The sequence below is a fragment of the Lichenostomus cassidix genome, chromosome 1Aa (genome assembly GCF_008360975.1).
Source record: "Lichenostomus cassidix isolate B80296 chromosome 1Aa, HeHo_3.0, whole genome shotgun sequence".
NCBI classification, from domain to species: domain Eukaryota; kingdom Metazoa; phylum Chordata; class Aves; order Passeriformes; family Meliphagidae; genus Lichenostomus; species Lichenostomus cassidix.
The window spans coordinates 49,019,788-49,045,082 of NC_139480.1; the positions used below are offsets into that span (position 1 = coordinate 49,019,788).

General features: G+C 44.4%; 1 protein-coding gene across 4 annotated transcripts in view; it reads left to right on the forward strand.

Annotated features, from left to right (window-relative positions):
- TMEM184B (transmembrane protein 184B) overlaps positions 1-25,295 on the forward strand; it is a 30,626-nt gene that overhangs the window by 1,657 nt on the left and 3,674 nt on the right. For 2 of the 4 annotated variants that reach the window (XM_085048771.1, XM_085048772.1), the window contains exons 2-9: positions 11,172-11,432; positions 13,692-13,857; positions 17,155-17,245; positions 17,776-17,851; positions 21,035-21,126; positions 21,408-21,577; positions 23,541-23,735; positions 24,628-24,651. In XM_085048771.1, the coding sequence (XP_084904897.1) occupies positions 11,232-11,432; positions 13,692-13,857; positions 17,155-17,245; positions 17,776-17,851; positions 21,035-21,126; positions 21,408-21,577; positions 23,541-23,735; positions 24,628-24,651 (1,015 nt within the window). In that variant the 5' untranslated portion in view covers positions 11,172-11,231. Of the gene's footprint in view, positions 1-4,882; positions 4,953-11,171; positions 11,433-13,691; positions 13,858-17,154; positions 17,246-17,775; positions 17,852-21,034; positions 21,127-21,407; positions 21,578-23,540; positions 23,736-24,627; positions 24,652-25,295 lie in introns of those variants that run through there. The other 2 variants (XM_085048770.1, XM_085048769.1) reach the window with 2 other exon arrangements.

The window sequence follows — 25,295 nt, forward strand, 5'->3', positions numbered from 1 at the left end:
GTATTCCAGAAAGGCCTCCTTCAGGCTTTTTTTTCCACCAGTGTCCCCAAGAAAATGGGCTTCAAAGCTGCTCTGGCCTAGTGGAGCAGGACTTTTCATCCTTAATACTGCTATAGTTATGGCTGTGCTCTGAACCCTAGGTGGCATGGAAGCAGCAGGTGGATAGCTCTGCATCTGGAGCAGGAGTGATTTGATCCTGCTGTAAAATGATCGGGAAGCTTTACTGCTGAAATCAATGTTTCTGACCAGCTCGGTGGTGTGGGCAGATGTTTTTCTTTATATTCTGCTCAGGTCTCTGCAATCAGTTCAGGGTGCTGAACGAGTTGTGTTTTGGACATGTGGGGCAAGGGGATGAGCACTTCCCAACCACTGGGCATCTTTTGGACTTTAGTTTGTCTGTCTCCTTGGGACATGTGGCAGTTAAAAGGGGAAGGTTCTTAGATAAACTGGTTAGAAAATGAAGTTCAGTGTGACAGGCTCGTTTGGCATAACGAAAGCATTCTGAGCTGTCTGGTCTCTAAGATTTGACAGAATCCAGCTAGAAATCTGCCTTGTTCTCTGTCAGCTTCTTTGCCTGTTTGCTGGTAGCAGGCTGAGAGGTGAGCTTTTGCAGTTGTGGGATTAGGGTTCTTTTCTTCTCATGGATAAAGAAAGGGTGGGTTGTTGGGTTTATTTTCTAGCACAAAATAACTTTTAAAACACCTCCCTCGCCCCAAAAGGTAGTCCCTTTATCTACCCAGTTCTACTGCTGAATTACATCAAAACATGATTATTAGGTGTTTTAGTTAAGATAACAACCTTTTAATTTCCATGCGAGGAACTTACTGAAACCTGTTTTGGTTTCAGTTTTAATTGGCATGTGTTTACATTGAGTGAGATAAACTGTTACCTGCTCCTTCTAGTAGAAGTGCCAGTTTCGTTTTCTAGCAGCTCAAAGGGTATCTTTGAGCTCTTGCAGCAACGTCTGGTCAAAACAGTGAGTTCCTCAGGAGATGTTTGTTTGTTCCTAGCTGCTTCAAGAGCCCAGTGTTGAATTGTTTAAAGTATTGAAGGTTGAAGTAAAACACGAAATTTCAAATCAGACTTGTTGATTCTGAAGAGTCACTGCTATGAGTCATTTTCTCAGTGTTTCCAGCCTAAAACTGAGGAAACCAAGGAAAGCAGCAGTGAATGTACAGGTTGGTCTGTCTACAATATAAAGAGGATAGCATAGCCTCAGAGAGAAATTGTATTTGGCCTTTGTACAGTCGAGCTTTTCTAGTACACAACTGCTGCTGGCTGCCTGTGTAACAAAGCAGCTGTGTGTTATTGAACCGCCCTGGCTGGGGGCAGAAGCTCCTCTCGGGTTTAGAGCTTGTGATTGATTGTGCTCGCCGAGGCCTTGGCAATTTGAGGTGTTGTGGAGTATAGCATTTGATTGGAGTTTTATGTGCTGACTTGCCCAGCTGTTCGCTTGGAGTGCTGTGTCTGTTGTGTGCTGTTCTTTCTTCCTCCCAAACTCATTGGGGTTTGCTTTTTTGTGGCGGAAGAGTGGTTTCCTGTCAAGACATCACACCCTACCAGAATGCTTGGGACTCTGAAAGCGGTTTGACACTGTGATAAGATGGATTGAAACACTTAGCTAAAACAACTGTAAAATAGTATAGTGCTTGAACTGAAAACAGCCTTATAGTAAAGGGTTTGGTTTGGGTTTGTTGGTTTGGTTTTTTTTTTTTTTTTTGTTTTCCCTTTATGGACTACTTTTGGGGAGAGCAACTGGACATGTTTTCAGAGCAGTAATTCCCCAGGAAGGTTTTGGAAGTGAAATTTTGCCATGGAAAGCAGTGAGTTGCAGCCGCGCTCCAGGAGTCTCACCTCCGAGTCTCTGTCTTCTAAGAAGAGGCGGAAGCTGGAGTACTCCCTCGTAGCCAGGTTCTCTCTCTTTAAAAATCAGGTCAACCTCCGTGGGGCTTTTGTTTCTGATGGTGCAAGTCACTTGTCTAGGAAGGCAACAGAGCAAGCTGTGTCCAGGGAAAATGCAGTGTATAGGCAAGCTGTTCAGGAACCATGCTGTGTCTGGGTTTGACTAGGTCTTTATAGCCCCTCAGGGGCATAATTCACAGGAAACCTGAAAAGGGAGATAACTGACCTGTGGTATTAACCCATACAGTACCTGGATATGTGTCTCTCCACCCTCAAGTCTGTCTCTGTATTGAAAAGATGGGAATGTTGCTATTATTATGTTACAGTCACAGTGCCTGGAAGTCTGATGATACTGAAAGGATCAGCTATTTGAGGATGTTGTACAATGAAGAGTGACCAAGAGCATAGAGAGATGGTGTCACGGCCTCACATTTTTTGTGTCTAGCCCCAAAGTGTCCATTTCTGTCTGGGTATTTTGTACATGTGGCCCCATATCAACTCACTAGTCTGATTCAGCAAAGAAAATGACTGCAACGTGTTATGTAGTGCAGCAGTAAGGCTTCAAGAAGGAGATGAGATGAAATAATACTTTAAAAGCTGACCTTGCTGACCCAATGTTCCCTCCTCAGGCTGCAGAACATGACATGGATGCTATTGGAGGCTGCTGAGCTGATTGCTTGGGAGCCTGCAGCTGCCTGGTTGTATCCAGCACAGATACAGCCTAGGCAGCAGTAATACATGTAGCTGTGCCTCTGTCCAGGCTACTTGAAATGAACATGGACAAGTTAGTCACCTCAGGAGGCAGGTTAGAAGTGAGTGAATTTCTCTTCATGGCTTACCACATCTTGTGTCGTCCTTGCCAGTTTTGCTAGGAAAGACTGGTTAGCAGTGGGTGAAGCTATTTTCAGCTAGTTTTCCCATGAGAGCTGGGAGTGACTTCTCCAAACTCTCCTGACTTACAGACTTCCTTTCCCCCCTCCCAATGACTTTGTGATGGCACTGATTTTACAAGAGTCTTAAGCCAGAAGTTACTCTCATAGATTCCTTTTCAGGCAACTTTATGCAAATGGGTAATTTAATGTCACAGTGCCTGGAAACACTGGGTTGAATTTTTGTCTTTTTTTTTTTAAGCACACACCCTCTCAAGTTGATGCTTGGTGTGTTTTTTTTCTGTATCGAGAAAATGCATTGCTGTTGATGGCTTTTGGGATAGAGAGACTCCCATGAGTCCAGGAATACAAAGGAATACAAAGGTCCTAATTCTGCTCTCAGAAGTTTGCCCCTGTAGGATTTTTATTTTTCTTGATGAAATAGCACAGCAGGAGAGAAGTGTGGAGGGGCTAACATGATTAATGTTAGATAGGAGGAACGAAATTAGAAATTCATGATTTTGTGGTATTAGGAAGAATGTATGTGTCTTATGTCCAGAGTTTAAAAAAAAAGAGCAACAAACAAAAACAAGTCAATCAGTTGTTATTGTAGCAACAACAGACTGGCTTCATAGTGAGTGTGGCCTTGGGTGCTTTGTTGAGAATCACTTCTTTTACTCCTGCAGTGCTCATCACTGTTCCATGTCTGTATCAGAGAATGATTGCTGGGGAAGTCAGATGTGCCATTGCCCTCATATGCACCACTGCACAGTTGCCTAGACCTGGGATAAGAAGTCTGGATTCTTCCAGCTCATTTACTTGCTCAATTGAAGTATAGATCTGATAGATTCTATATGTCATGTTCTGCATGGAAAAGTATACTCCAGTGTATTAAAAAAACTTCCTTTGTGTGTGACTGCCACAAGTTCAATACTTTTCCATGCTGCTGTAGAATTCAAGTTCTGATTCTTCTTAAAGTAACTATATACCCTGTGGTAACTTTAAAACTGTTGTCTACCCTGTCCTGGCACTCGGAGGTAGGAAACAATGAATGCAAGTGGTGGTGGAATAAGTTGTGATTTAACTTTGTTCTTGAGAGTTTGGAAAATGAAATGCAAACTTCCTCTGTTATGTGGGACACAACTGTTTACAACACATCCTTTTTTCTTGTTGTCTCTTTCCCCTCCACCAGTTGCAGAATATCTTTATAGTCTTTCTGTGTTTCTCCCCTGGGAGCAGAGGGCTTGTCTGGTTTGTGTGGAGTGGGGCTGCTGGAGTTTGGGAAAGGGACGCAGTGCATGGCCCAAGTGTGTTTGATCCTCTTCTGAAAGGAGTGGTTGGAAGGATGGGGAACATCCCTTCTCCTTCTCTCCCTCCCCCTTTCTCTATTTTTCCTGTCCCCTTCCAAAAAAGGGACTGGATGTTGGATGTTGACCTATCACAATGTGGGTCAGTCCACAAAAAAAAAAAAGAGGAGGAGGAGGATGGGGGGAGGAGGGCTGTGCGAATACAGTGAGACAACAGAAATTAATAGAGCAGAAAAAAACTCTGGAAAGAAGAGTGCATGGCTCAGGGTAAAAGGGTTTTGTTGTTGATTCTGAGTTTTTTAATGGGCATATGGGGAGGGGAAGCTTCTCTGGGGATGACTGCGGGTTAGCAAAATGGGTGGGGGCTGTGTGAGCTGGAAGTGGAGGAGATTTTTGTGGTATTCCCAGACTTTAATTTCCCTAAAATGAGAAAAGGAGGGGTGTGACCTTGTTGAAGGTTAAATTGTTTGTGTGTACAGTGCGGTCTTACGCGTATGTAGGCATCGGATCATCTCTTGAGTATGGCTTAGTGGGTGTGCACCTTGCCCTGTGGTTTGGTCTTCCTCAGGTGCCTGACTCCTCCACCTTCTGCTTCTGAGCTAATGGCTCCCTGCTCCACTCCTGCTGACTCTACTGGTCGTCTGTCCCAGTGACACTTTTCTCTTGTTCTCTTGTTTCACTGACAGCTGTGACATTGTGACTGGGGCATCTCTTCAGCATGCTCACTCCTCTAAAGAAATAGCATTGAGGAGAGCATTTAGGAGAGCTCCAATTGCATTTAGATGTGCATTTGTTGTGCAGACAGAGAAGTACGTTAAGCTGACATGGAGTGCAGTAACTGTAGATGCAATCACTGCATGTGTTTGTGAGTCTGGTGAGTGCCTGTCTTGTGACTGAGCACAGCATTGCTCACGTGTGTTCAGTTACCTATGTGTACCTGTGTGTCAAGTGTGTGTTGTGGGGTGACTTTCACTCACTTGAAGTTAAGAAAGCTTTGCCCAGCATGAGCAGTAAAATGTAAATGAGTTGCAGTAGTTAAAATTGCATGCCAGGTCGCATACTTAACTCTGATTGTTTTGGGAGTGCTGCTGGAGAGATTAAAAATGCACTGTTGGGACCTTTTCATATCTCACAGCTAAGTAAACTAGATGCCACCCTAGAGAGCAAAAGCAATTTAAGTAATAAATGTAGAAGCATTTGATTTTTCTTGGATTGCTATCACTGATTTCAGCTGTGCCAGTGACTCTCTTACTGTGTAGTGCTATTTTGTCCTGACTATCTACCTGTTCCTTTTCCTACCTTTTGCCATTTCAACTGGTGATGCTATGCCTTTGGGTGTTGAAAAGACTTTAATTAATTAATTATCATATATACCTAGCACAATAGAAAGAGCTGGTCCCAGTTGGCATTCTAGGCATTGTTATAATTAAAGTAGTCTAAAATAAACCTTGAACCATTTTGTCCTGTGTTTTTGTATTCCTTGTAAGTCTAGGGCATATTGTCAAAAAACATTAAGCTGCTGCTTTCAGTAATATAAAGCTCTTGCTTGTGTCCTAATAGATGCAGAAAGTACAGGCTCTGATACATCTACTGCATGGCATTTCTGTATTGGCTTTTTTGGACCCAGAATAAAGATAATTTAATGGAGAAACTCTTGGAGGAATAAGAATTTGAGAGGAATGGAAAATGGTTTTGTAGTATTTAGCAAAGTTCAGTATGGTGGATATTTAAAGCAGTGTAAGTGTGGAGTAGGTTTTAAGGAGGAACATTTTCTTGTCTCATAGCTCTCCAGGAGAACCTCGCAGCCAGGTTGCGTGTGTTTTTTTGGTTTGTGTCATGTACAGCAGAAGGAGGCTTAGCTGTTAAGACTCTTTCATGGGATAGCTTTGTGTATCATTCTTTGCTCTATCAGCAGTTTAGAAATTAAATACTTTCAGCCTCGGATGAGATGATCTATTTTAAAAACACAGATTGTGTTTGCAGATTGGAGAGAACAGCTTCCGTGTCCTATCGTTTGGGGTTCTATTCTTACTGGCACTGGGGTAGGTCTTGCTCAGAACAAGCAGATGCCTCATCCTTTAGTAGACTGTGGTTGAATATGTGCTCAGATATATCCCGTGGAACTGAAGGACCACACCTGAACCTTTCTTCCCTCCTCTTACAACACTTTTGTTGTGTCAGAAATGAGGTTTTCATATTTATGTTTGTTTATCTTTATGCAGAAATAGCTCCTCCTCAGTGGTAACATTTTCCATGCCTATGTGCAAGCCAAAAAGAAATTTTCTGTTATTCGCTTATGCCACATCCTGTCTGTTTTCTGTTCTGAGTTTATTTTCAGCAGAAGAAGCTGCCATGTTAATGTTGGAGACAGAAGGTCTCTGTTTCCAAAAGATACAGGACTGGCAATCTGCTCCTGATGGAGAATTAGTGTGCTGCTGTTTTTTCTGTGGATGCAGGCCATGTGGGCACATCCCTGCTGCTTTACATCTGTGTGGAGTCTCTAAGAGAACTTGTCCCCATGCAGTTTGGAACTTCTTCTCTATCAAGAATCTTAAAAACAGTGTTTTGTACCTCTAGGATTTTATCAGAATAGGTATCTTGATAGAAATAGCACAGGCATTGTTTTGTTTTCTTTTCCCCTCCTTGCATTGAGAGCACCCCCTGATACTCCTAAAGTGCTTTCACAAGATACTAGGTAAGTGTAAGAGGTACTAGTTTGGTGTTTAGGCTAATGCCCTGGCCTGTCTTGCTCTAATGTACATAACTTGTAATGAATCTGGGCAGGAACAGATAACAGCTTGTAGGGGCTGGGGCTGTGATCTCTGCCTTCCATGTTGGAAGTGGTTGTGTATAGACCTCACACAGACCTCAGCACTGCCAGAAGCTCCTGTAGCCCATGTAGAAGAATTGTACTAGCTCAGATCCAAATTTTCTGTGGCCATCCTGGAATGCATCTAACCTGGGTCTAAAAGCACTGTGTGTTTACCTAAATGTACTTTGATGTGTGCTTGTTTGCAGTTTGCAAAGTTTGGTGCTTTTCCTGGCTCTCTGTTATGATCCTGTTATATTGCAGGTTACCTCCGGGGGGAGCAAGGTAGTCACTTGGAGATGGGGAAAGCTCCAAGAATGAAATCTAGAAGTGTTGAAATATTTTCCTTAGATATATTTAGGAGAGCTCTCCAGAGAGGGAGAGTAAGTGTGCGAGTAACATTACTCTCCCTTGCACTGAAAGCAGTGAGCTGGCGATGAAAACAGGATATGGCAGAAGAGTAAGAAATGCTTAAAAATTTATTATGCATTTGATTGGTTTGTATTGCATTGGTAATTCAGGTTTCTAAATGCCCCTAATTTGACATATGGTAATGTCAAATGCTTTCCTCATGGTTTGGTACCTTGCAGTGCTGGGAACTGTATGGACAGAGAACAAAAAGACAGTTGTCCCAGGGAGCTTAAAATGCGCAAGAAACAACAGAGAAATACAGCCAGCTGGGAGGAGCACCAGGAAAGAGATCACAGCCAGGAGCCTGGCTGATGTCAGGTCGTTGCACAACTGGAGTAGCAAAATGGGAAAGTGGAGAAGATGGAGGTGAATAGGGAATAGCTTTGTGGCTGCTGGAAAGTACCTTTTTACCTAGGAGTGAGAGGAAGCAGGAAGGTGTGTTGTTGCACTGACTTGGTCTGTGAGGGAGGTAGGTGTCCAGGAAATAAGTGTCAAAAAACATTCACATTGTCAGGGAAGAGGGAAGCTGCTGATACCAAGGCATTTGATCTGTAGCTTATCAAGGCATTATTTTTGTTGTGACATGTTCCCAGGCACCACCTTTACTGGACTTTTGTTCTGTTGCACAGTGGGGAAGAGGCATCTCAGAAGCAAGGCCTGTTGAGAGAGTTGCCACAGCCCATCCTCACAATGCTCTTTTTAACAAGGTAGAAGAGGAGCTAAGCAGACTGAGCTGGTGCTAGTGAATGAGCTGAAATCCACTCTCCTGGTTAAGGCTCCAATCATCTGTGCTTTTTTCTGTTTGTTAAGTGTAGACCAGAATTGCTCTTACAGCTTCAGCTTCTTGCATGCAGTAGTATTTCATAACAGCTTTGTGCACTACTTATCCCTGTTGCTGTAGCTGTGATGTGTGGGACTTGAGGAGATTAGAAGGGATAATTTGGAAGGTTTATGTTAATTTTGCAGATTTAGGAGTACAGCATTCCTTCACGTTTGACTAGCAAGGAGAATGAACTGCAAACTAATGCATAGAACCAATAAAAGGTGTCAAGAAAATTAAAAACTGTCCTTGGGGACAACCCTGAGGAGCAGGGGAGTGCTCACTGGTGAGGTGGTTTGGGCTTTGGGTAGGAGATGGACAGCCCTGTTTTGTAAGAGTTTGTATATTTTCTTTCAGAGCACAGTGCTGGGAAGAGTTATTGATTTCAATGACTGTGTGAATTGAAGGGGATTAGGTGAAGAATGAGGCACAATCATGTAATTAATGGCTATTGGTGTATAATCACAAGGGGGCAGTGTTAAGGTTACATACACAGCTTCAATTTATAAGTGACCTTGCTTCTGAATACATAGCCCTTGTCATGACAAAATGCTTGTTGATCACTTTTTGCTGCTTCCACTTATTTTAAAATGAGTGCAGAGATACAGAATTCCCTTTCAGATCCTCAGTTCTGCTGATGTTACTGATGCTGCATTTGGGTCTGTGCCATCGATGTGGTTTGATTAGCTGGAGTGTGGAGGTCCAGGTCCTGTTCCTCCTGGCACCTGTGGTCTGCTGTACAGATCCTCTCCCCCGTGAACTTTAGGAAGGGCTTAGCAGCTTCCTGTCTTGCATAGCTCCCAAAGTGCACTGGGATGTGCAGGACTGCAACTGGCTAGACTTTATTTAGAGCTAGGTTAACCACAGGTGCACGTGCTCTGGTTTCATTTTAGATGTGCCCTTTTTGAGTTTAGTGGAAGCACTTTCAGCACTGTTCGTGTTCAATTGCTTCAGAAGTTCTTGGGTAGAAACCCCTTTCTTCTCGAAGCAATAAAAACCTTGTGAACTTGTGTCATCTCCACCCAGCCTCCATCTCTCCACATTTTTAGATATAGTACAGAAAATGAAATGTGTGAACTCGAAACTTAAGTTGTATTTCCTGTACTGATCAGGACTGGAAAGGAATTAACCTGCTGTGCATGCAGTTATGGAAAGCTGTAACTTGGAGCAGGGATATTTTGGAAAAACAACAACTGGAAAGAACAAAGAAAAGCCAAGTTTGACAATTAGTTTGTAAATTAAAGCACAGCGGTTGTGCAGTTCCACCTGTAGTAAAAAAAATCTGCTTAAACAAGTCTGGGTATTTCCCAGGATTTTGCTCTTTCCCCCATGGAAGAAAGCAGAAATGAGGTGGAGTGTGACAAGGTAACCTCAGGCTGCTGCACACCACTGATACAAGTGTGTGTTTTGGAAAAGCCTGTGCTGAAGGGGCCATTTGCACACCTTAGCGTGCATGTGGAAAGGACTGGCCTTCTGCTTTTACTGGGTACCTGTCCTCTGCTTTTAGCTGTGGCTTCAGGTGAAGCAAGGCTGGGAAAGTTCCTCTGTGAATATATGTTCTCTTTTGTGTTCTGTAACAACCTGTCAGTAAATGACAGATGTGTCCTTCCCTGCTGCAGCTGTAAACTGTGGCAATGGATCATTGGCCATTCTAAAGTCCTTTCCATCCACTGATCATAAAGGCCTGTGCAAGAGCTATGTCTTGTCCTTTTTTAGGAGTATTCTGAAAAATATTGGGAGGTTATCAGAAGGAGGCAACATTACGCTGTTCCCTTTGATAGCCACATCAGAAGCAGCTCCTCTAATGGATAGAACCAATGGCTGCCTGCTTGTGATCTTGGTTTAAGTGGATTATCTTCCTACAATCCAGAGGTCACACTCCAGCCTGCTTATGACCAAATTGAAAATAATAGCTACCTTAGATCTTAGACATTCAAGAATTTGTTCCATTGAAAGAAGATAGCTTTTTATCCAGGAAATGGCCAAGGGTCATGCTGCTTTGAAATCTTGCATATTCTGGTGTTCTGCATGTGCTTTTATTTGTCAGCTGGTTTTTAAAAGCCAATCAGGTTAAATTCACATCATGTAGAAAACAATGCAAAGTTGTAAAGTTAGTAAAATTAGTAACAGGCTGGCTAAATGTACCATACCATACAAATTTTGGTAAAAGCAAGACTTTCATGCTCTTTGTACTCTCAAAGTGAGGAGAGCTTTCAGTGCATACCCATCCAGTGAAGGTGCTTTGGACTGATTGTGGTTTTCAACAGGGCAGTAGGAGAGGTGAGGATTGCTCGCTGGAGGAATTAGGATATTCTTCTCCCTGCCCCCCTTGCTGCACAGTGACACTGTGGCACATGTTCTTGTTGCTTGTTGCTGCTTGGCACACTAACCATGACCCTAGGATACAGCAGAATAGTCTGTACTCTTAGGGAAAACGGGGCTGTTAACTTAGGTGTGCCTGTCATCTTTCAGTATGGATGATTGAGATACTTCCTTCTGATCTTTTTACAAGGGCATGTAGTGACAGGACAAGGGGAAAACTTGGCTTTAAACCGAGAGTAGGTTAAATTAGATACTAGGAAGAAATTATCTAGAGCGAGAGTGGTGAGGCACTGGCATAGGTTACCCGGAAGAGTTAGGGATGCCCCATCCCTGGAAGTGTTCAAGACAGGCTTGTTGGAGCTCTGAGCAACTTGGTCTTGTGGAAGTTGTCCCAGCCCACAGCACAGGGCTTGATCATTAAGGTCCCTTCCAACTCAAACCATCCTATGATTCTGTGGTCCCTGGTGAATTCTGTATACATCTAATATATTTTTATTGCAGAAGGGTGGCGATGATGGCAGTGGCTGGGTTTCATGATCTCTGGGAGGCTGTCAGAGGTTCCTGAGTACCACATGATTTGTTATATCACGAGGGGTGGCAGACTTACCCAGGTCCTGTTCGTAAAACATGTGAGCAGCCTGGTGAAAGGCATGTGAGAGATGCAAAGTACTGGTACATTCCTGACTCCTTTCAACTGGGTTCAATTGCTTTATGGTTCTCTTCCCTGACAGGTCTTGGCTCGTGGGCAGCTCTTTAGCAATCCCAACTGGAACCTCACACCAAAAGGCACCATGATAATGATGACTGATGTCACTGCAGCCCCCAAATTGGGGTCAACTGCCACCACTCCAGCTGTGGCTCCCAACTTCTCCTGGATGCCGGAGGATGGCAGCCCCACAGCTGTGGAGCAGCCAATATTCCTCATGACCACTGCTGCTCAGGCTATCTCAGGTTTCTTTGTATGGACAGCTTTGCTCATCACCTGCCATCAGGTAAAACCCTGTCACTTGTACTTCTCATCCTTTCATTTTCCCCACATGAAGAAGACCATTTCCATAGTGTGAATTGAGAGGAAGCACTCTCTTTAATAGCAGGTGTAAAACATTTGGCCATCTCTTGATGGTTTGCAGAAAGGTGTGTTATCTCAGGCCATTCTTTCACAGGTCTTTAGCTGAATCTTGCCATTTTTATATTGTGTCAGCTGTTGGCTAGAAAATCCTAGTCACCTGTTGTTTGACATTCCTCCTTTGATCTCCTGTGCCAGTGGATTCCACAGGCTGAACTCTGCTGCGGAAAGGAGTAGCAGGAAATGTTCTCTTAATTTTTTTCCCCTCCCCTCTCTCTGGGGCAGGTGTCCTGGGAGCCAGCATAAGTCAAACCCTGCATCCTGTTCTTTACCTCTCTTTCATGAGGTTGTCATGTGAACTGAAAAATACAGTGGGGAAACACAAGCCCTGTTATTTATCAACCTGTGTTTTGTACCTGTTGGATGGTAAATTCCAGAGTGATGACTGGAATCTAGAAAAGTACAGCCTAGTGATGGAGTACAGGGGCTAGTGAAGTTAAAAAATGGATTAGTCACAGATGAATAAGAGTAACACCTGCCGTTTCACCAGCTTGGGTAACAATTACAAGGGCCATGGATCCTCCTGTCAAATTGATCACCTGCTGAGGGTAGGAAGAAATTTTCCTCTGCAGTATAACATTGCACAGTTAGGCATTAATGTCCTTCTCCAAAGAAACCGATGGAGGTCAGTGCCAGAGAGACACTGTTGATTGAAACGAGCTGTTGTCCTCTTACACGGCAGCAGTCCCTGTGCTCTCCTAGGCACACAGATCACAGGGCTCTTTTGACATCCCAAGGGCAAAGCCTGTAGTCATCTGAACTCTGGTGTCAGCTGTCTCTGTGCCGGGTGAGATGTGTCACTGGGATTGTCGCAAGGCAAAAATATCTCTAAGGTTCATTAGTTTATTTTCAACCTGTTCTCAGGAAATGAGGTTTTTGTGAGCTTCTCATCGGTTAAGGAGCGGAAACGGAAATAGTTTTGAGCCTTTCAGTCAATCTTGACCAGGGAGGGGTAAGGAACAGACAGGTGGGGAGAGACAAGCCCCTCTCCCTTACAATGGAAAGGTGAGATTGTCAGTATATGTTTTGTTAGTCTCTGGAGAATCCTTGCAGCACACCAAAATGCAGGGTGAAGCTTCAAACAAATGCTTCTGCCTCTTCAGGCAGCAGAACCGGTCAGTGGTGAGGCACACATGTAATCAGCTGGCTGTTACTATTTCCAGCAGCTGGGACAGCAGCTCAGTGAGAATTGCTGTACAGAGGCCTTGCCTCTGCTGACTCTGTGGTCAACAGAGTGCACCCACAACTCGTGCTGAAGCTCTGCCCGTGTTATTAGGGCATTACAGGAGTTGTGCTCATCTTCAGGGTGTGCTTGTGGTCAATACCTTTTCCAGAAGGTGGGTATTCTGTAAAAAAGCATCTTAGGTGTGTGATTTAATGATGGCTAAGGAACTGTGAGTGGTGGGAGCGGGTAGGGTGAGGACACTGTGCTCCCCCCAGCCAATGACTTAGAGGGATTGGCATGTGTGCAGTCGGACAGAACTAACTGTGAGGTTCCTCTGAGCACACTGCATGAGCTCAGTGCTCCCTTGATGGCTGACCCTTGGTGGCTGTGCTGTCTCCCATGTGCAGAGCAACACTTTTTGAGCAGATGGGCTGTGGCTTATCAGCTTTGGGCTGTGCCATAAAGTGCTCTCTTAGGTTGTTTCAGGTGAAAGTCTCAAAAGCATCTAAAACAGCCAAAAGAGTGAGAGTGTTCACAATGAGCATGTGCTTAAGTGCATGCACCTTCCCTCTTCAGAGAAAAGCAGCCTGCAAGGTTATGAATCTTAGGTACTTAAAAGAGGATAGCAGGAATATAGGACTGATAACTGGAAAGAAAGATATGAATGAAAGAATGTGGGCAAGGTGGTGTAAAAATAAATCAATTCCCTGTAAGAAACTAGATTAGAAATGCCTCCATTTTCTCTTTCCTCTCCTTCCCCCTCTCTGCAAACTAAGGGTTGCTATATCAATGCCAGATGATAACAGCGATTTATCTTTTCTTTTATGTTCATCACCTTGAGGCTGCTGGAGGTGATTTACTGAGTTTGTTTTTCCTGGCCCAATTGACTCTCCAGTTCTGCTTTCTCCTCTCTGCTCCATATACCGCTGATCCCAGTCTCCCTTCTCCATCTCTCTACAGATCTACATGCATCTCCGCTGCTACAGCTGCCCAAATGAACAGCGCTACATCGTTCGGATCCTCTTCATTGTGCCCATTTATGCCTTTGACTCATGGCTCAGTCTCCTGTTCTTCACCAATGACCAGTACTATGTTTACTTTGGCACAGTGCGGGACTGCTATGAAGGTAAGGAGGGGTCGGGTGGAAAATGGGGGGAGGTGGGAAGTCTCTGCCCTGGGAGAACTTTATTTCTGGCTGAGAACATGGAGAAAGCATTGCTTTTCACCTACTGAATGGTGTGCCTAACTGGATGACCATGGCTTGCTTAGTGACTGAAAATCATAGAATCATAGGGTGGTTTGTGTTGGGATGGACATTTAAAGATCATCTAGTGCAGCACCCTGCCATGGACTGGAACATCTTTCACTAGATCAGGTTGCTCAAAGCCCTATCCAACTTGACCGTCTCCCTCCCTTGGCCTCTGATCATGACAGGATGTGTTGAGCCTTCCCTCCAGGGTTCTGCAGTGACAAAGTTTATGGTTTTCTGAGGTCCTTTGCTTCAGGAGGGTAAAAGCTTTTGGTAAAGCCAAAAAATATGGGTATTAGAAAGTGAGGTATTGGTTAGCTCTTGTCTCATCTAACAGCACTTAGCAGCCAGATGCTTTGTCCTGTGTTCCTGGTATACTTTGCTAGCAGTGCATTCTTGTGGTCCCATCCTGTGGCCACTTGTGTGCTTGCACAGGGTAGCACAGCTGCCATATGCTGGGGCTGGTGAAGTGTAAAGTGCTTTGGAGTTGTGCAGAACAGAGGGTACCAAGCAATTGGGATCTGTTGCAATAGTGCAATACCACTAGCACTGTATGTGAAGGAAATGGTTACCTTCCTGTAAATGCTATTGTAACTTCCCTCCTGGTCTCATCTTGAAAGAAGCCTGTGTCCACCCAGCAGGAGAGACTGCACTCTGGCAGTGTATTTTTGAGGACAATTTATCGCCATACCCTCATTAAATCCTAACTCATTGGTGCAGTTGTTTTGGTGAGATCTGCATTGCAGAGACGTGCCCCTGACCATGTGAACAAGTTAATCAGTTGAAGGGACCAGCAGGTCCTCCTTCACATCCTCAACAATGCTCTGGATGCAGCAGCAGCAGATGGCAAACATGCACACGTGATGCAAGAAGGCATCTTTGTTTGGACCTGGGGTTTTTTCTTTCCCCGCCTTGTGCGTGTGTATAGGTCTAGCAGGAAGCCTGCTGCTCTCCTAGCAACAGCCAGTATCCCTCTGCCTCTATTGCTCTGGGAGTTTGCAAACATTTGAGCATCTGCTCAGGAGGCTGCCGTGCTCCAGAGTTTGTCTCAGCATGTTGGCCTGCATGAGAAAACTACAGTGGAAGTGAAAACATCTTTGGAAAGCAGGTTTTCTCCCTCGCTTTTTCTGGGGATTGCTTCAAAACAGCCTTTTTGTTCTCTTCCCTCTCTTGCCCATCTGCCTTCTTTATTTTTTGGGAAGGTTCTACATTGCAAAGTGGGGAGAAGCTGTGTTAGGGAATGGTGGAAGAAGACCCTACTAATAAATTTGAAAGCTGGCTTAAGCCATTTATGGGCTGTATTTTGTAGTGTGTGTTAAGAGGAGCCTGTTTTGGTGTTACTCTTTCATGTGACTCTGCTTCTGTAACATCAGGGTGTCAGGAACACTGACACAAGTAGGGTTTGTTTGGATTTTTTTTTGTATGTTGCTATCATGAATACCATCTGATGAATGGGGATCAGGAATGAGAGAAGAATTCTTTGCTGGCATGATGAGTTTTGCTAGTTAGCACTTACTTCTTTTGGGGATGAATGGGCAGATATTTCTCCTTTTTTTTGTTTTGTTTTGTTTTGTTCCTCTGATGTCATCTCTTTCCTAGTGCTTGTGGAATGGGCAGCTGGTATTGTAATGACCACATCAGAGGGCAGGGGTCACTGGAGGACAATAGGAAAACCTCAGCTTTTCTTCCTCTGGGTGCTGGGAGCTGTCAGCTAAGTTGCAGGAAAATTGAAGGCAAAAGGGGTTACCACAGTTATTTAAATAAGTTTTCCATGGTTGGTGTTTTCTGTCCTAATTAAAGCTTTGGCAAAATCATTAGTGTGTGAACTTCGTTCAATAATAAGGATTACAGATGGAATAACAATATCCCAATTACATACATAGAGGCATGTATACCACTGGCTTTTATGTGCTGTGGCAGTCTTGCCAGCTAGACACGTCTACAAGCCATAAGTACAGTGTTTTAAGACTGTAAGTGTTTTGGGGAGCATGGAGTACCTCTTTGCCAGGGCATAGTTTGGATGCTTATAGAAGAATTAGAGTTGATGTCTGACTTCGGAAGATCATTCATGTGGAAAAATTGACCTCAGGTCTAATAACTGGCTGCTTGGGGAGATCAGCTTCTCAGTGTTCTGCATTATTAGGTTTCTGTTCTTATTTTAAAATTCCTTGAGCCTTTGGTTTCTGTCCCAGATTATTTGGGGCAAAAAGCAGGGTTTAGGTGTTGTCATTCCAGGGTATGTCCAGACACAGGTGACCATAGAATACAATGTTGCAAAAAAGGTCATCTTGTCTGTCATTTTGCCCCAGAGCTGTCTGTGACAAATGCAGAAGTACAGTCCTTGCCCTAAAAAATCTCACAACTTTGAGGGTCTGACAGCAATTACAAGAAGTCAAGAGAGTGGCAGTCAGGGTGGATATAGGCTCACTTCATGCACATTTAAGTGAGTTTGGATCCCATGAAAAGGAGATACATCTGTAGCTATGGGGAACTGAAATGGGGCAGAGTGGGGCAGTGGTCAATGTGAGAAGGCTGTCTGTTGTCTGTACCAGGTTGCTGGGGAAGGTGGAAAAGAGGTGGCCTAAGGAGAAGTTTATTCAGTACCCAAGAAATTACTTATTTTTGAGAAAATGAGGCACAGAGCCTGTTTTTCAAAAATCTCCTCCAGACATGAAAACAGAATTTCTGTGATTGTTTTAAACCCTCTCTTTTTCTGACTCTTATGTCTATAGTCTGGTTACCTGGCAGAGACAAACTGTGTTCATTAGCTAGAAGGTTAAATACAGGAGATAACATATGGCTGATGGATCAGAGATATCTTTTCCAGATTATTTAGTACCAGTGTAATGTTCTGGAATAATGCACAGGAACCCTGCAAAGAATGGCATCTTAGAGATGCCAAATAAAACAGTCTGACCACAGTTTGAAATGGTTCTGTGACCCTTTTGGCATGAGTCATGGAACTGGCCTGGGACTTTGGCCAAACTCCCATGCAGATAGTCTTGTGAGTGCTGAGGTAGGATGATAAATGCAGTGAAAATAATCTGGAGTGCTTTGAAGGGAAAGGTGCTGCATAAGCAGTCCCTGCTAATGTTTGGTCTGTTGCCTGTACTCTTGGTCCTTGCACCTGTTTTGAAGTTGGTTGTCATTTTACTGTGATTGATGTCTTTGCAGCCTTTGTAATATACAACTTTCTCAGCCTCTGCTATGAGTACTTGGGAGGGGAGAGCTCCATCATGTCTGAGATCAGAGGGAAACCAATTGAGTGAGTATTTATTGTGCTTACAGCATGACGCTGTCCTCCTTCTGTGCCCATCTACTATTTCTCTATCCCTGCCCTGAAAAACTGTGTCAGGTGGCAAACGTCTGCTGGGACTGGGCAGCGTGGATGGTGATGATTTACCTTGCTCTGAGACAGATCAGGCTGATCACATCCTCTTAGGCAAGCTGGACTGATTCACAGCTTTTCTGGACACTGCCTATTTCTTTGTTTATTTTCTTACTCATTTCTCCTCCTTTAAATCTTTTCTCTCTTCAGTTGATTGTGTGTGCCGCCTGTGGGATCTGTGTTTCTCCCCGTGCTACTCAGTTACAGGGAAAAAAATCGCAGTGTATAGTCAGGATGTTGTTTTAGACATGTCTCTGAAAGAGGGTATGGCCACAACTGCAGTCATTGTTGCAGAAAGCACCAGTCCTGCAACTTTGCTACACAGAGGTAGATAAAGAGGGTAGCAGTCTTGTACTCTTGCCCCAATCTTGCTTGTGAACTCTGTCATCTTGTGTTTGCTCTTTCAGGTCCAGCTGTGTGTATGGGACTTGCTGCCTGTGGGGAAAAACATATTCAATTGGATTTTTGAGATTCTGCAAACAGGTATGGGCTGGAGGGACTGGGCCATCCTGCAGAAATTAAATGTGTGGGGGTGACAATGGTGCCTTTTGCTGAATTTCTGAGATCTTTGAGGGGGGCTCTAATAGCATTTTGAGAGGCCTGCAGACTGCTGAGGAGAGGAGGTGTTTCAGGGTTGGTTTGTTTGTTTAGAATGATTTTAACATTTTCTACTCAACCCCACATCAGGAAGGCTTTAGCTAAAAGACACAAGTTATCTTCTAGAACTGATGTTAACCTTAGGAAGAAACTCTTTCCCCTTCTGGATTACAGAGGTCCCAGCTATAAGAAATTGATATGTGTGTTGTGTCGCAGACACCTCACAGTTGTGTAACAACCTCCTGAATTCCCAGTGCTGCTGCTGTGGTTTGGAGCTGAGGAGGGGGTGGAGGTTCAGCATGACACATTGCTTTGTAGGAGGAACCAAGTATTGCGGTGTGTCTGTCTGTGCTGAGCTGGGTATGTCGAGGGCGGGTGGATGGGGGAGATCTAAACCTCTGTACAGCCCTTGTCTGCTCATTGCAGGTCAGTCACCTCTGGCTGTCATGAAACAGCAGGGGAGTTTCAAGGCTTTGCTCACTTGCTGAAATGAACACAGGAGGTTTCTGTGGAGACAGTGTGAAGCAGGTCTGGTTCTTTGAAAGGGCTGAGGTCATTGGAATTTCAGTCACTGGGTCTAGATATATGCCCTGGCTTCTCCTGAACATCATGGCCCATCTTGTGTGTTTTAGCAATATGCAGGAACATCAAAAGTACAGTGCAGCCTCATGGTAATATCCAGGGTTAAGCTGTGCTGCACGAGTGACCATTTTCAAAGGACCACTTCTTTTGCTTATCTGTTCTGTTTGTCCCTGCCCCATATTTTGTCCTTATGGCTTTTCTGTTTTCTTCCCTGATACTTTTATTTTCTAGTCTGCACCCAGTATGTTGTTTCAGCTGTTTCTCATGGCTTTCATTTGGACACCCTTTGGTTGATTTACTGCGTTACCTATTCTTTATGCTCCTAACATTAACTTTTACCTTTCAAATATGTCAAGCATCTGTAACACCCATGAAGGTGAATGAATGCTAGAGAAATAATTTCCGTTAGACTTCTTGCTTCTCATGTCCCACAGCCTCTGGCAATTATTGCCACCTGGGTTGCACCCGTCTGTGTTTGGAAAGTTCACAACGGTGAAGACTAGAAGCACACTTTGGGGAATGGGGAAGGTGTGTTTTTTCTGCTGGCCTCCACAAATCCCAGCTCATTTGGTAACTCTGACTTTGGTAGATATTCTTCTTTTCTTTTGCTGGTATCTGGCAGCAATTTTTCTACTCATGCCTGCCCTTTGCTAACTGCTAAGTCTGCCGTGAAGGCTGTGAGGGAGGTGTATTGCAAAGAGATGCTTAAATACATCCGTCCTTCTTGGCTTGAGCTTAAATATTGCCTTGGTGAGAAATTGTTGATGCCAAGATTCACTTTCTGGTACTACTAGACTTCCAGGATTTTTGAGGAAGACCTTTCAAGGCAAATTCCTGGGAAGGCTGGTGTGAAAGGGCAACAGAATAAATGTCAGTGCCGATCTGTGCAGTATCTACCATCGTGATTATCAGGAAGAGGAATGTGCTGAAAGGACCACCTTGCCCTTTTTAGCCCTGTTCTCAGCACCTCCAGCACTTTTGTTGCCTCCCATCACCATCACCATCTGCCCAGTTTCTGCTCTTTACAGTCCCTTTCATCCTGAAGAAATCTGTGTGTTAGAAACATTTTTTCTTTCCACCTTCAACCCTCCCAAACTTTTCTCAGGCAGGTGCCTGTTGTGGGTCAGTCAGTTTGCCTGTGTTGCCTGTGGACCTCCAGCAGTGTGGTGATGTGCTGGTGTCTGTGGTGTAAAATCGGAACAGCTTGTTTCCTTAAAGATGTCTTGATAAAGATTCTTTGCTTGGTCTGTGTCTGGTGACCCTCACACATGGGTCACACACCATCCATGTGCTTCCCATATGCTATAGCATCTTCTAGGGAAGCAACTAAAAATAGTACGTGGTGGTTTGGATTGCAGGGAAATGGTTAAAACATCCCCAGATCGGAAGGAGGGGAAGCTCAGAGGATGGAGTTGTTTACCAATTAGCTTGACCTTTTCCAGTTCACATATTTAAAGTGACTCACTAACTGGCATGTGCTGGGGTTTTTAATCTCCTTGAAGTCTTATGACCACTAACAAATTGCATCGTATCCAAAGCAATTATTACTGTTTGGTTTTACCTTCTTTCCTTACATAGCCCTCCCCACACACGCACAGGTCAGCACCTACCCAGCCTCTTCCAGCCTCCTTCAGGGAGACACAGCTCACATCTCTTCAGGGACACATTTTTAGGGCCATAAGTCTTCCCTTTTTCAGGACTTTGAAGTTCAACATCTGCAGAAAGTTGAAGAATGCAGTGGCTTTGAGAGAACACTCAGTCCCAATAGAAGCAGTGGTTTATACAGGCAGAATGAATAGAGCTGATCCCAAGTGTCACGGAATCTTTGGGGAGATTCAGTAAAGGTCATGTGGATGACAGCAGAATAGCTCTTAACTTGTGTGTGGCAACACACATCACTGTGTTTATAAAACGCCTTACTATTGTGGTAGTTGTCAAAAGTTCCTCCTCAGGCAGCGGGGTTCCCCTCCAGTCTGTGGAACCTTCTTGCCTAATTTTGTGTCAGCTATAGACTGGAGTTTGCTTTCCTTCCCCAGTATGTCCCTGTTGAACTTGCTGTGCCTGTGCCATAGTGCAGTGTGGGATTTTTTGTTTTTCATACTGTTGCAGTCCATAAATGTGCTACAGCACAGCCTGTGAAAAGCAGCTCTGCAAGAGTGGGGCTGAGCAGCTTCTAGGAGCAACCCTACAGAGTGGTTTTTCTTCCTATTCTGGACAAGTAGATAGCACATGTGCACCTTCTGAATCTCCTCCATCTCATTTTCGGTGCTGCAGTCCTCAAGCACAATTGATTAGCAAGTGGCAGAGCCAGACTTCTTGTTGGGTCTGGTTTGTCTTGCTGAGTTGTCCCAGTGCACAACTGTGGCCCCTGCCACTACCAGAAACTGTGCCAAGCAAAACCAGCACAACACTCCATCATGATGCTGGCTTGGCAACTTGGCCTCTTGCACCTCCTGCCTTCTCATTCTTCCTCTCTTGTTCCTGTAGGCAACCCTGCAGTTCTGTGTGGTGAAGCCCCTCATGGCGATCAGCACAGTCATCCTTCAGGCCTTTGGCAAGTACCAGGATGGTGACTTTGAGTAAGTTTATTTATTTAGCATGTGAGACTCAACTGCCCCTTCTCTGCCTGGCTTTGCTTATTGTCCATGTGTGTTCTGAGCCATGGGAAAAGATGGGACTGCATGGGCTGATGTGCATGAGAAAAGTTTTAGTTTCATAGTTTTTCTACCTTGGTTGAGAGTGGGGGGAATGGGACAGGAAAGCAAGAAGGAAATGGACTCTTAGAACTCTCCAGTGACGATGGCAAGGGGGAAAGATCATGCTGAAGATCCAGGCATTCATATGTATCTTCTCTTTTCAGTGTAACCAGTGGCTACCTCTATGTGACGATCATCTACAACATCTCTGTCAGCCTGGCACTGTATGCCCTCTTCCTTTTCTACTTCGCCACACGAGAGCTGCTCAGTCCCTATAGCCCAGTCCTCAAGTTCTTCATGGTGAAGTCTGTCATCTTCCTGTCCTTCTGGCAAGGTGAGCTGCTTTTGCCTTCCCTTGGTAGGCACAAAGAGCTCTGCAGGGGCTCAGACACAAGAGCTGATAGAGCAGGTGTTGATTAATAGGCAGAATGTCTTTCTGTATTCCATTTGTTTTATAGTCATTCATTGCTTTTCTCTGGGAAACCTGTTTTGCTCATTTTCATTTTTCTTTATATGCTCCTGAATCCTTATTATCCCTGTGTGTGCATGTGCACAAGAATATCTACCTGACAAAACCAGCTGATAGGGTGAAGAGTCCTCTGCATTCCTGGAACAATCATAAAGCGCAAGCTGCCAACATTTTATCTGCATGCTGCCATTTTATTGATTAAAGTGGCACATCTAAAAATTTTTAGTGCGTTTTTTAGTGCTCTATAAATAAAATTTTAATGGTATGTCTGTGATGTATGTGAGACAGCAAGCTGACTGGCTGGATGCAGTGTGTGCTGCCACAGAACCACCGCCAGGAGAAGGACATTCAGAATTCATACACAGGATGCAGAAGCACAGTCAGAAAGTTGAAATTCCACCTAAGCTTAGTGCTTCTGACTAATTGGCTCTAAGCATTTCCCTGTTCAATGCCCTACTTAGGTTTACTAAGTTGCACTTCAAAGACTGATTGAGTAGGAACTTAGGTGGAATTTAGGCTGTTGGAGTATGGCCTGTCCTCCCTGTTTACAGACAAACTAATAAGCTGTCTAGTTTATCATCTTGAGCCATCTGGTCACACACTTTGCACACTTTGTCTTCTCTGAAATTCTTCAGCCACCAAGTTAGGGACAGGGAGAAACCTCTTTCTTATAGTGGTGTGTCAAAAACACTAATATGCTTAAATGAAAAGTTCTGTTACTTCAGTTTTTGCTCTAGCTCTAGTGGAAGTGCTAATACTGTAAAATGTGGAATGTGTCAAAATTTTCTTTTGAAAGGATGTTCTTTGATGTTTGATCTTTGTATACTTTCAAGTCTAATCAACAAGAAAAGAGGTTTAATCCATGGAACAGCAGCTAACAAACAAGCTCCAAGTGATGTCCAGGTGTTAGAAAGACAAATTCCTTGACGGTAGAATTGTCTTGTTAAGGATTAGGGCTTAAGATGTTTCAGTGACTGCAGGGGAGGTTAACAAAACTTGGGAAGAAGGATGTACCACAGATGGTGGGCACAAAGAATGCAGAATTTACAACCCACAAAGACATTTGGGAGAACCCCCAAGATAAGGAGGAAACTAATAAAGACAACTCAGCAACTGTGCTGAATCAGCTGCGACTGAGTGAAAGGTAATTCTGGCAGGGGGAGATCGTGGCCACTGACCCAAGAAACCACTGACTGAAAAGGAGAGAAAGACTGAGTGTGCAGACTAATTAGCATGAGCAGTGAGAGGATCATTAACCAATAGAAGAGAGAAGACTAATTAAAAAGAGAATTAGGTAATTTTTAGCCAAGGAACATTAGTGGCTTTGTTTGCTAAAATGTATAAATAGCAAAAAGCTTTGGTAGTCATCATGCTGGCTTTGTGGATTTGCCACACAGCACTCCTTTCTATGCAGAACTGTAAATAAGCCAAATACCTTGATTCTTTGTGTGGATTGGCCACTGTGTGAAAGAACCTATTTTGGGGCAACACTGAGATCACAGGAGCACTTACAGAAATATCTGACTCCTCTTACCCTTTTGGATTTGATGTAGTCCTGCAGCAGTTAGTTCCACAGTTTATATGTCAGTTGAGAATAGAAGAGGATCAGTGTTTGAATATTCTTTGCCTAAATGTATTTTTCTAATTTTATTCCTCCTTTCTCTGTTGTACAAGTGACCATAGGTGGGTGTATGTAGCCCACTCTGTAGCTCCTGTGGTAAGTGAGGTTGTGTCTAAGACATACAGCACGAACAGCTATTTCCATTCTTTGCAGTTACTGTGAGATCATGTTTCCTGCACATTTATGTGAACTTGTTGCTTTGTTTAGGGATGCTGTTGGCCATCTTGGAGAAGTGTGGTGCCATCCCCAAAATCCACTCTGCTAATGTGTCTGTGGGTGAAGGCACAGTAGCTGCTGGGTATCAAGACTTCATCATTTGTGTGGAGATGTTCTTTGCAGCCATTGCCCTGCGCCATGCCTTCACATACAAGGTGTATGTGGACAAGAGAATTGATGCCCAAGGTAGGAAGTATCCCAGTGCATATGGCTTGTCTCTTTGGTAGTGAGACTGGGTGGAGACCATTCCCTCAGGCAGCCGACACATTAATATTACTCCCAACCTGATAGCTTGGAAAATGTCACATCCCTTCCTCCATGGTGTCTGAACAGATTCATTGTGCAACAGCTCTCTGGGGCAGAAACCTTGCCTGGATTGCACTGTTCCCTTTTCAGTTCCCCAGTATGCCACCCACGACAACTTGTTGCAGACCTGAGGGCTGTAAGAAGTTGCATTGTTTCAGTAGAGTGGGTTTATCCTTCTTCCTGTCTCCTCAAAGGGGAACTCCATTGCTCCAGATTGTGCAACAGATCGAAGGCAGGAGGGACAGGGCCTAAAGCAGTCTCTGTTTTGAATCTGGCTTGGGAAGATGAGGCTGTGCTTTGGCAATATGTTTGTCACGGAGGAGAAGGAGGATCTTCCTTAACGACTTTGTGAGGGTTGGGCTGCTATCAGGAAGATTCTTATTTTGGGGAAGAGGAAGATGGATGTTACCTCTGGGAAAAGGGGGTTTTGTGCACAGTCTATGCAAGTACATTTAGTGTTTACCAAATAAAGGGATTCCTTCCTGCTGGGGGAGATCTGCGCCAAGGTGCGGGAAGACATCAGTCCCTGGGCAGTGTTGATGTAGATGACCCCTCCATCCCAGCCAGCCCCAGAGCTTTTGGAAGGACAGTGGTTGCAGTGGGGGAGGTGAGATCTATGGGTGAAGAAAGGGTAAACTGCTGGTCAGTACAGTGGGGAATGTTTCGGCAGTGGGCCTTGTTCAGTTCTTGTTATTTCCTCTTTCTCTGTCTCTGTCTCTCTCTCCTCTTCCTTTTATCTCTCCCTTGCTTTGGCCACTGGTCCCTGATGCAGCTGTTCCATCATATGGGCCATACGGTAGGTACAGCATGCTTTGTGTGTTTGTCTCAGTTGGTTTTTAGCTGGGATGCTGTTCTGTCCTGATTCCCAGCCTGCCTACAGCCTGCCCTGTCCCTTGTTCCCCTTTCCTTGTAAGTCTGTAACTCGACTGCCTCACACAGCTGCTTTAGAATTGTCTGGATTATAAGTAGTAAAACGGCCATGTGGGCAGTAATGTGTAGCTTCTGAGTGTTTGTGTCAGAGCTGTGGGAATCTCTCTCCCAAGAGTTGTGCAGGCTCTCAGAGGAGCTCCTCTCACCCCAGCCTCCCTTCACTTTTATAATTGCCACAGATGATCAGCATGCCTTGGTTCTCTGGGGAGCTCATCCCCAGAATTGACCAGAGACAGAAGCCCACACTAGAAATGGAACCTAGAAGCCATGAGAAATGGCAGCTCCTAGAAGGAGACACAGCTTCCCTCTGTGCTCAGTACTTGGGTGGTACATTATACAGCTGTTGCTTCTTCATGGTATCATCATGACACATGGGGTGGTACTGCCTGTTTCCCTCTTATCCTTCCTTTGTGCTGTTTTCCACCCGTATGATCTCTTTCCCATGGACACTTCGATACCAGCTAGCAGTCTTAATTTCCAGAGAGTGGAATGGCAAATGCCATTTCTCCT